A 12,069-nucleotide genomic window follows, 5' to 3' on the forward strand; every position below is an offset into this window, starting at 1 on the left:
GTCAAAGCATTAAAAATATGGTATCTAGTTCACAAAATTGCTGTTTCAAAATATACCAGAGTAAATTATTTTCCTTTGTTGGAACCGAACAGCTGGGTAAACAGGAAGGCTACCATTAGATATAATCCTAATTATGACAAGGAAAAGTAAATGATATTAAATGTTATGACTCACCTGTGCTATTGATAATCAAAATTCGATAGATGGAAATAACCGAATTCCCGTCATGGGACGGAGGTGACCACGTGATGTTGACAGATCTGGACCCACTGTCCACGACGCGGGGTGTTCCTGGTGTCCCTGGAACCTCTGCAAGAAATTTTCGGTGTGAATGGCAGGTGATTTTGACGCCACATCTGTCAATTCCATCCGGGAAAGATTAGCTCCGAGAGAAGCTATCAGGATAACAATGTGATGGAAGAATAAAGCATTAATGTAATCGACATTCAGGTCAAAATGCCTGGACGTCTCTTATTAAGGACCAGTAGTAATTACGTAGTTAAAAGGAATGTTCTGTAGATGGAACGAGATTGTTTATGGATGCTGTCACCCAAATCATCTCACAAAGACTAACTTCAAATGGGAGGGACGTTTAGCAAAAGCAGCATCATAATATTTGTGCATTTTTCTTTTTAGACGAAAAATAAATCATTTTTAAAATATACTAAAAAACGTATAAACAGACAGTGCCAATAAAGCTTACTGTATATATGTGTTTGTAAATATGTATGCACGTATATATGTATATATATATATATATATATATATATATATATATATATATATATATATATATTTATGTATACACATATACATTTATACTTATATATACACCGAATATTATCAAAAGCAGTATTTGAGAACCTATCTTTAATATCAGTGTGTAAGAAATTCGGGTATAATTTCAAACGTCTGTCAGAATACTAGAATATTCATGCTCGTGTACCAGAGCAAAACAAATAGCGTCATCTCCAGTCAGGAACCTCTAAGGCGCTGGCATGACTCCCTGCCCTTGGGCGCTTAGAGCAATTAATAATTTCGATGAGCAATAAGAGCGTGCCCAATATCTCCCGTAGCCAGGCCGCAACCATTCCGATAAGAATAAAGCAGATGTATATATGAAAACGCAAAAGAGAGAGAGAGAGAGAGAGAGAGAGAGAGAGAGAGAGAGAGAGAGAGAGAGAGAGAGAGAGAGAGAGAGAGAATCGGAAATGGTGAGGGCGAAACAAAGAGTTTGAATTTCAATATTCCTTTCCCATTAAGCGAAGGTCCGGCCTGATTTCCATAACATCAGCTTCAAACTTTGTGACAAAACAGGATGTTATTGATCAATAACACCCGATTTTTATGGGCAAATTTCAAAAACTGATGCCAGCCTTTCATTAGCGGACCTAGCACTGGCAAAAATATATATCCGTAATAAAACCCGGGGAATTTCATAAATATTGCGGAGCATTTACATGGAAATGCTCGTAATACAATGTTCATATATACAGCATTATAAAATCGGGATGGCATTATACGAGACACAATCATGATAAATGTTTCATTAAATTCATTTATCATCATCATAAATTATTTCAATATTTCAAAAACGCGAATTCATCATCTTCATAATCATAATACAAAACGGTCGTATTTACCAGTGATATAATGAATACTCCATGTGATGGATGTCACTTTCATAATTCTAGTATTTACCCGCACTGACTCCGCAAAATGTAGAAGTAGAATTCGGGACAGAATTGTCACGGAACATGAGAATAATGAAAGTCGAAAACTACGAGAAAAAGCTTCACCAGAATACAATACAGTATACTATATAACAAGTAATATTAAGAAGATCTAAACAGTCTTCATGATTAACTTGGGAATACGCAAATGCATATTCTGTTCATCTGTCAGTCTATTTACACATACACACATACGTACATAGACACATACATACAAATTTATGTAGGCTATATATATGTATAATTATATATATATATATATATATATATATATATGTGTGTGTGTGTGTGTGTGTGTGTGTGTGTGTGTGTGTGTATGTGTGTTCGCATGTTTAAATAAATTCAAACTGAAAGATGGAAATACAGAAATAAGCATACAGTCATACTAGGTAAATTAAACATACACAAATATCTATCTACCTATCTATCTATATATATATACATATATATATATATACATATATATATCATATACATATATATATATATATATATATATATATATATATATATATATATATATGCATACACACACACACACACACATATATATATATATATATATATATATATATATATATATATATATATATACGTATATATATACACATTTACATACAAGAACACATAAATCATAACGTGTGCTGACAAAGCTTACCTTGGACAATGAGATTGACCTTCTTGGTGTCGTTGCCGTAAATGTTGGAAGCGAGGCAGAAGAAGACCTTGGAGTCGTGGCGGGACTTGGTGTTGACAGTGAGCACGGACCGAAAGCCTTCTTCTTCCTCCTCGTTGAGGGAACCGGCTGACGCGGACGAGGACGAAGGGGACGACAGGGAGGAGTCGTCGCTGAGGATTGTCTCTTTGATGGTCAGGCGGCCTTTGCTCGAGTCCGAACTGGAGATCTGAAGTAAAACGATTAAATACACGTAAATGTAAAATCGACAGAGATGATGATAGCAATAAAGCGGGTTTTGTCTTTAGTTCAGGCTGGGTTTGAATTCCCTGCGATTCGAGAAATTGAACCAGTACAGTTTATGAGGAATGCTTCTTTATCATAGCTAGGAATAGCTACGTACTTATTTTGAAACGTACTTAGTAACCAAAAAATCTCAAGCACAATGCTAAATCAAGAGAGGTCCGCTCTCTCTCTCTCCTCTCTCTCTCTCTCTCTCTCGCTCTCTCTCTCTCTCTCTCTCTATATCTATATTCTTATAATATATATAGATATATATATATATATATATATATATATATATATATTATCTATATATATATATTTGTGTGTGTGTGTATGTATATATAATGTACAAATATCTTATTTCCATTATTTTCTTTCCTTCTTTACACCGAAATCCACACAACATACGCCAAGTACGCATGCATGTCTCACGCGTCATTACATAACGCGGATATGAATAAGCGTCGACTCAAAAGTGTAATTTCTAAGGTAAAGCCCCATTCTGAGAGGCGAGAGGCCTCACCCTGGTGGGAGGATTCCCCGCCGACCAGATGGCAGTGATGGGAAGGTCGCCGTGGGATTCGCAGGTCAGCCGGGCCCGTTGCCCCGCCGTCACGGTCACGTTTTCTTCGTGTTCTTCAAATTGCGGCGGCACTGAAAAAGGACACATTACCGTATGAATAGGGGTTTTACAAGCGACGAAAAGGGTTAATGAGGATACAAGAATCATAAGAGGGCGGCATAAAAGGGTAAAGAAATAGGAGGCCATGAGATCCACGGTGATGAAAAGTTTAATGATTGTGGCCGTGATGAAAGGCGGACAGGAAAAGAGCAGGAATCCGTAACGAGGAGGGATTTTATAGACCAGAATGAATGACTTTTTTGACAGATCTAATTATGTGCTTTAGTCCTTCTCACAATGGAAGCTAGATGTCAAATAAAAAGAAAATAAAAAAATGGGGGAAAAAAATATCGATATTACCTTAACATTTACACAAGTTAAATCCAACTAGACTATTATTATGCACGAAAAACTAAAGTACTTAAAAAGAAGCAAGCAAAAAATATCTAGCATATGAAGTAATACACTGAGATGTAGACTCCCCACCCCCCTAAACAAATGGAATAATGCTTAAAAAACTCAAGAGCGTTTTTCATATTTATGAGACAGCTGACCTCAAATACCAACTTTAAGATCTTACATCATTGAGCCTACGACCTAAACTTCCTGCTAAGTTACTCTTATTATCATTTTATCATATTTTAAATTTATTATTTTAGTTACCATGAGTAATGACAGTGATACATAAATCATAAAAGTTCTTTAAAGAAAATGTATAGGTGATGAATGACTTAGTGTAAATCTGAAAATTCTACTGACCTTTGACCGTGACCCTGACGGACTTGGAAAGGTCAGATCCGACGCCGTTAGAAGCACTGCAGAGGAACTCTCCTCCTTGGTCCCTTTTGATGCTCATGATCACCAGACTGCTATTCATGGCAACACTGGTCAAGGGAAGACAACAGACAAAAAGTTATATCGATTAATTTAATGTGATTTAGGAAATTTTCGCTGCCCAGCCAGGCACTGGCTCCAGGTAGTGAAAGAGGGAACAAGAGTGGTTGGACAGCAAGATAAAGAAATCCAGAAAATAAAGGGAATGGAATAAAACAGCTGCACTAAGATATAACGGTCAGAGAGGTTGGACGGCAAAACTGTGAATAAAAAGCGGGAAAGGAGGTAAAGTTGAAGGCTAGAAAAGTGGATGCAGCTAGGGGGCGAAGGGACGCTTCCAGCACCATTAGTAATACCTATAGTGTACCGCGGGAGGCGCACTGACGGCACTGCCCTCCAATAGGTCAATTGCAGAAATTCAACAGAGAATTCTTCCTTTGGAAATTTATTAACAGATGATATATGTGACTAAATTAAAAAAAAAAAAAAAAGGATAACATGAGGCGTTCTTATTTCTAGAGAAGAAAACTTACTCCACATTATCTCCCAAAGTAGTCACAGGCCGATACTGCCTGGGGACGGCTCCCTCAGCTCGTCTCCAAGTGATGGTGGGCGATGGAGAGCCGTGGGCGGCGCAAGGAATGACCAAGTCAGAGCCCACGACAACCGAAGAATCATCAGGCTCAAGTTTCCAGGTGGGGGCAACTGGAACATGGAACAAAATAAGTTTGGGAGAATAAAAATGCAAAATTTAATCCTCTTAGAAATTAACTTCGATAAAATGACCATGATTACAATAGCAATTTAGAGGAATAAATATTTCAGTTAACCTTGGCAGCAAATGAACCAAAGTGCCGGATATAAAAAGTTCGCAAAAAAGGCACGGCCTAGTTAGCAGCGACTAAAAAGAAACCGCTACACATTTAATGTCATTCGTAGCCGTAATTGATTAAAGCTTTAAACTACTAATTACAGAAAGCCATCTGTAACTGCTTTGGAGGTGTGTTCCTCTGTATTTTTTTATCGAGTATATACAGTCACTCACGATTAATACGTCGGTAAATAACTATGCAGCATGAAAAGCTGGGATAAGGATCACAAGAATCTATCGGCAAAATAAAGCGAACAGCAGTACGTCATCTGGCGTGTCATTATTTTGTAAAATAAAGTGTGAAATTGGCTATTCAACTCTTTAACCATAAACAAACGTTCTGCAGGCCTCAGCGTACCCATCAAATTGAAGATATTCACTATTTATCAGCTACAGTTCAATGACTGTAATCAACAGAGCATGCTCGTGTTTCAAAAGCATCACATGGCACCCATTAATTTGCAGCGATTACAAATTGCCGTTGTTTCCCACACTTACTCAAATTCACATTGGTGGCACAAAACTTGCAATGCCACGTAACACGAAATGCTAGATCTTCTTCAGAGACAACTGTCATGACATGTTCATAGCTAGTTGTTTTGGAACTTAAGAGCATTCTTAACAGAACGTAAAAGAGAGAGAGAGAGAGAGAAAAAAAAACACACACACAGATCGCGGGCTCCCTGAAAAATTTAAGGCTTTACAACGCAAAGGTACTTCACCGAGAAGCAATGATGGGCCATTAACTTTCCAAAAGCATCAGTGCTTATTCAGTTCAAAGGTGAACTGAGCCCGGCGATATATAAATTTACATGACGTTCACTGCCTCGACCTATCGCCTGCGTTCCTTTCTATGCATAAATACTCTTACATTTGTACACAGATAAATACAGACAGACCGGTGTACGCTAGCCTTACAAAGCTAAGTCAAACCAACCCGGAGCTGTTGTTTACACTTTCAAATATGGATTACTTTTTATTTTTGCAAGCGGTAACGAATGCAGAGCAAGCACTGCAACCTCGGCGCAATTGAGCAATAAACACCCGGTTAATACCTCACATCTGGCTCTGAAGTCAATTTACATTAAACCAATGGAAGGGGCAAATAGCAACATGATCTCGCTGTTCAGATCATACAATGTTTACCAATCAATAGGGATGAATAACAGTAATCATTATGACAGGAATAGATCCTCCTCTGCCCACTCCTCCTCCTCCTCCTCCTCCTCCGCTTACTCCTCCTCCTCCTCCGCCCACTCCTCTTCCTCCCCACCACCACCACCACTTCCTCCTCCTCCTCCTCCTCCTCCTCCCTCGAAATCTGAACAACAAATAAATGGATAGAAAAATCACCATTGATTATTTACGAAGGCTTAGTAAATCGTAATCCTGAAATAATAATAACAAAAAAGAAGATCCAATCGATTGGCATCATGGCATCATCCGTGAAATTTGTTGATCAGCCTCAGAGTATTGGGATCAAGGGGATTAGGAGGACGTCCGGGTGATTTCAGAACAGAGAATTTTATAATGAAATTCGTGATACATTTTATGGTGTATTTAATCGAAAGTTTTTGCGAATTCGGAGGGGGGAAAGTGAACAGTAATCAAGGAGGATTACGAATGACGCACAGTTGATACGTGATACTTACTTCAGATTCAGACTGATCGATAAAATGTGTCGAAGCCTCTCTTCTTTCGATAAAGGCCCGAACCGCAAAATGAATAACAAGCTTGGTCGAGCAGCATATTCGTTCTTTCAGCTTATAGCTTTTCTTTAAAATCTTATCAAGCTTAAAAATAATCTAGTATATTACTATTCACGTATGAATGCATATTAGAGCAGCCATACCTTAATTTAATGTAAATGAGACACTGAATTTTTTCATTTCATACGTCGGATTAAATAAACCACGAACTCCGTCTTAAAAAAGCCTCTAACTCACAACGTTATGAGGTTCTCCCGTTGTAAAGAGACGATGAACTCCATATCACGGTCAAGAACAAATTTAATACACTATATATATATATATATATATATATATATATATATATATATATATATATATATAATGTTTTAGGTAAATGGATTGAATTTTATATTTGGGGCAAGATACGATAACCTGCATGATCTAAGATATTAAAAGGATTAAAAGGCACCCCATGTTAAAAGTGAAACCAAGAACCAGGCTAAATCAAACGAGTATGAAAATACGGGACAAAGACAGGATAATTATAATCACAATAAGTTTATGCACACTCACACACACACACAGCAAAACAATGAACGGGAAGCAATTATGTTTCTTTTGACTAAAAACAACAATAAAAAGATACAAAACTCTTCTGCATTTGTAAAAAAATTACCAAATCGGAATATAAAATATGCCAGAATATAAAAAGAACACCAGCAAATGTCATAAAAGAAAAACCAGTAAACAAAAACTAACTTTAGTACATAACAAGAGTCTAATTTAGGAGGAGAGAAAATTATAATCAGGCAACATATCCTCGTGGATGAACAACAGTCGAAGGGGGAGGGCGAGAAGTGAAGGGGAAATTTCCCTCAAATTGTTTTTCTTCTCATTTATTGTCAAAATGTTGGACCCTTTTTTCTGTCTTTCAGGTGACCTTTGCTCGATTTGATATTATGTTATTAAATGAACTGGTTCTACTCTGAAACTGTAATCATGTATTATCAACAGAGCATGAATTTCTCTGCTTCCATTCTTAAAATGATGTTTTAGCTATAGGCGTTTAAGGAAACTACATATGTGTAAAGATTCTAAGTATTGCCTTTATATCCTAATCAAGTTTTTCCGTGTCTAATTATGAGGAAAAGTTGCGTTCTTTACAGACCTAATGTAACCAAAAACTACGAAGCTCCTACTTGAATGTTGGTCTACAAATTGGCCTATAGTTGACTTTTATTTCTCTTTCTAAGTGATTTTTCTCACCATATGTGCCCACATCAATATGTTCTATACTCTGCACGTTGTCTGTCAAATATTTTCTTGCATCTAATCAACAACCCAGTAAGAATGGTTCACCAATAACATAAATCCGTTGTTGTTGTACAAGTTACTCCCTACTTTTCTTCCGGTAATCATGATGACTTATTTTGATTTTACAACAGTTATCAACGATTTAAAATTACAATCATGGATTCGTAATAACGCTCTCTGGAAGGGAGAAAAAAAAAAGTCCGAAGATACCAATGACATACCTTTCGCTATAATACAAAAACCATAACACGGAAAGATCGCAAATCAGAAGGTATCAGTGACGCACTTTTAGTACCATCCAAATCCCACAAGACACTATGGCATCTTCACTATTGCAAAAAGACGTAAGGAACCAATGGACATATATTCTAATATCTCCAGCATCCACAAGAAACTACAGACGTAATTCTGACACCAACAAAAACCTTTGACATACTTATAAATATCACCAGAAACTCAAAGGGTCAGCTGACATACCTTTTACGACCAGTTTGACAGTTCTGGAACTCGAAGCAACGGCGTTGGTTGCAGTGCAAGTGTACTTGCCACCGTCTTCTTTCCGAAGGGAATCGAACAGGAGGACGCTGGTGAACTCATCCAAAGCCCTGCAATGGAGAAGAATGTCTGTAATCTCATCACGTGTTCGCGGGACGGTTGAACACCAGCACCAATACGTAGTACTAAATGTGCCTCGCTGTCGCAGAGTCCTTTATTCCTCGCACCGTTGGACTGTGGAACAGTCTCCCTGAGGATGTCGTGCAATTGGAACTAATATAAGTTCAAGCGAAGATCCAAATGCGTTATTACCCTAATGCTATTTCCCTGAAATTATAATACGTTTTTATACATTTATTATTTATTAATTTATCCTTTATTAATGTTAAATCTCTTCATTCTGTATTTCCCTTTATCTTCTCTTACTTCCTACTAAGCGCCATGTTCTTTGGAAGCATGAATTTCAAGTCAATCGTCACTGTGGGCTTGTTCCATATGAATAGTGTTCATCTTCTAAATTATAATAATAATAATAACACATTCGTCACTTCGCCGCCAAAGGCACAGTCTCCTCTCCTCTCCACTATTTCCCCTGTGCGTGTGTCTGGCATCTGTTTGATAACAATATGTATACTGAAACTTTTCGCTTGTTACTTGATCCGCTGACAAAAACAGCAAACGCATAAGGCACTGTGCATAATTGCAGTATTTAACAGAATCTTCGTTAGAATCCCATTACCCAATTCGTTTTTTGCGTTAAGGGAAATTAATAACATCAAATTAAAGCATGAATATACTCATCAGGCTGGTAATTAACACACCAAACACCATTCAAGTTTTACGGTACAAAACCAAATAAATAAATGTTGGTTATTTGCAGTGCTATTAATAATGAATTATAAAATGCATCTTTTATTTTAGTTTTATAAGCAATCCAGCTTTCAAAAGATGGAGTGCAATATGCATTCCCTATCTTTTCATGAAATTACCTGACGGGTAAAATTATCGGTGGATTTTTAGATTAATCGGAAATGAAAATACTGGAAATGACACAACAGTAACGGAAATGTATCATGAAATGAATCAAATAGTCTTCATGGGTGAACATGATTCTGCTCTGAATACAAGCCATGTTTCGCTATCAAATTCAAAAGCAAAAGCTATAAGTCATTATTCGGTGAAACCAATTAACAAATAAAATGGTAACAATACTGCTGTATCAAAAACGTATTAAATGGAAATATTTTCCCAGGAATATTCAATAGACGTGGGCAAGTATGTTGCTAAATGCAATCGACGCAAACTAATTAACTGGGATCTATCAATGGTAAATGCGGATGTTATGTGTCTGGCTATTCCAGAACAAATCTGCCTCCAAAGTCCTTCCTCGCATGTTCCGAAATGACACTCCACACCTACCTGACGGAGATGGTGGGGCCAGGAGTGAGGGGTCGGCCATCGTGCGTCCACGTGAAGGTGAGGGGGAGGTCCCCCCTCTCCACCACACACATAATCCTCGCCTTTGACTTGGCAGGAAATCCAGAGCCCAACGAGAAGATCCTTTCGTCGATGAGGGGGGGCACTGCAGGCGGTTTATAGCAAGTTTTTATTTTTTTAGAACGATTTTTTCTTGAATTTTGTTTTGTCTATCTTTTGTACAGTATAAACACTATTTGGATTAAAGTTTACGTATAATGTTTATATATCATCTTATGTAACAAAATCAACGTAAAAAAAAAAAAAAACTGGAAAATAACCGCTTGAGAAGCAGCACTGATAATTAATTTGTAGCAGAATGACGTCTGACACCAGAAAAAAAAGTTCAATGCAAACATTTTAATTACCCATCACATTGACTTGTAAGTTCGCTCTGGCGGTGTTTTCACCAGCAACGGCGACGCAAGTATACTGGCCACTGTCTGCTTCTCTGGAAACTTCATGGACTTCCAGCGTGCCATTTGGATGAACTTCTTGGCGGTCGGAGACTGGCAATACAACGCCTGTAACAAAATATACAGATTTTCATCTAAGGTTACCTTTTGTAACTGAATGATTTCTAAAATTTGTTCTGTCAAGCCAAGAAGTGAGGCACTTTCGGCCATTCGGCGCTTAATTAAGACAATGAAAAGATGGAGTAAAGGTGGCTGAACAGCAAGATCAAGAGATCCAAAAAATAAAGGAGATGATGAAGTAGAAAGATCCACAGGTGGAACTGAGAGAAAACCCCACAGTTACACTAAGAGGTAACAGTTAGTGGTGTGGGACAGCAAAATATTAAAAAGGAAGAAGGAATGGAGTGCAGTAAAAGGCTGAAAAGTGGGTGGTGCAAGCTAGGGCCGAAGGGACGCTCCCTTTATAACACCAAAAGTGCACCACTTGAAGTGTTCTAACGGCACTAAGCACCTATGGTTGCTAACTTTCGTAACGCAAACATTAAAAGGATATCAGGAAAAAGCTTGGTTGGTCACATTGCGTACCATTCTTTTCCCAGTATATGGATTCTATGGGGAATCCGGCGACTATGCAGTTGAACCGAGCCGTTCTGCCAGCCACGACACTGACTGGCCTCATGGGCCGTATGGAAGGGGGACCCCGCACATTTAGGCGTCCAGTGTGATCCACTTTTCCCGCGCGATTCTCAGCCAGACAGCTCCACTGGCCGCCGTCTTCCACTCTGACACTGCTGATATTCAAACGGCCCGTGACCTTCTCGCCATCCACCTGGTGATGAAAGATTTTGCAAATTTTCTTTTTAAAAACAAAATTGTCTTTGCCACCATTAATGTATAAGCTCATACTGATGTGCTCCACACAGATTTATGCATAATTACAGATACACCTACACACAAGCATGCAATGAAAAATGATGAAATACTGAACCAAAAATACAATAATACTCTCAACACTCACGCTCTGAGAGACACTAATTCTCGGATCAGATGTTAAGGCTGGAAGTCCTCTCAAAGTCCACGAAAGGGCAGGGGGCGGTGACCCCTGAACTACACATACAAGAGTCACAGTAGCCCCTGGTGATACAACCTGTGGACCGCTGGTGTCTAACCACTGGGGCGCAGCATCTGAACAAAAACGAGAGGTAAATTATAACCATCACTGAAGCAACAGCGAATAGCATGTACTAAATAACTCAATTATACATTAATTTACAAATCTTGTTATTAAAAACCTAAATACGACGATTACCCATGATGCATTATGATATAAAACATTAAATAACAAAGAACAATAAGTTTTTTTACGAGACTACTATGCAACCTTTCCAAGTCACAATCAGAGATTTGACTACACAACGTGGCATCAAACCTTGGGTCAATATCGCCGGTCTATTCCTAAATGACAGAATGCAAATTTGTCAGAGAAATATGCCTAAATGCACAGTAAGTAAAATCACCGATCGTCTTCGTAGAAGATTGTGAATAAAAATGAAAGATAAAGAAAAGAATGAAAAAGGACCAAAGACAAGAATATAAAAAAATAAGCCTTTTCATTGGCATGTAACGGACCTCTGTAAACGAAGTAGCCGAAACAAC

The 12,069-nt window shown here is 38.0% G+C and overlaps 1 protein-coding gene across 1 annotated transcript in view; it reads right to left on the reverse strand.

Moving 5' to 3' along the window:
* Nucleotides 1–12,069, reverse strand: part of LOC135197900 (cell adhesion molecule DSCAM-like) — a 457,768-nt gene that overhangs the window by 22,769 nt on the left and 422,930 nt on the right. Inside the window, exons 11-20 of the mRNA XM_064225122.1 lie at nt 11,432–11,598; nt 10,999–11,242; nt 10,366–10,521; nt 9,941–10,103; nt 8,504–8,631; nt 4,684–4,855; nt 4,076–4,200; nt 3,218–3,348; nt 2,392–2,638; nt 175–309 (exon numbers count right to left, since the gene is read on the reverse strand). Coding sequence (XP_064081192.1) covers nt 175–309; nt 2,392–2,638; nt 3,218–3,348; nt 4,076–4,200; nt 4,684–4,855; nt 8,504–8,631; nt 9,941–10,103; nt 10,366–10,521; nt 10,999–11,242; nt 11,432–11,598 — 1,668 coding nt within the window. The remainder of the gene's footprint in view (nt 1–174; nt 310–2,391; nt 2,639–3,217; nt 3,349–4,075; nt 4,201–4,683; nt 4,856–8,503; nt 8,632–9,940; nt 10,104–10,365; nt 10,522–10,998; nt 11,243–11,431; nt 11,599–12,069) is intronic.

Source organism: Macrobrachium nipponense, chromosome 21, assembly GCF_015104395.2.
Source record: "Macrobrachium nipponense isolate FS-2020 chromosome 21, ASM1510439v2, whole genome shotgun sequence".
Classification (NCBI taxonomy): Eukaryota; Metazoa; Arthropoda; class Malacostraca; order Decapoda; family Palaemonidae; genus Macrobrachium; species Macrobrachium nipponense.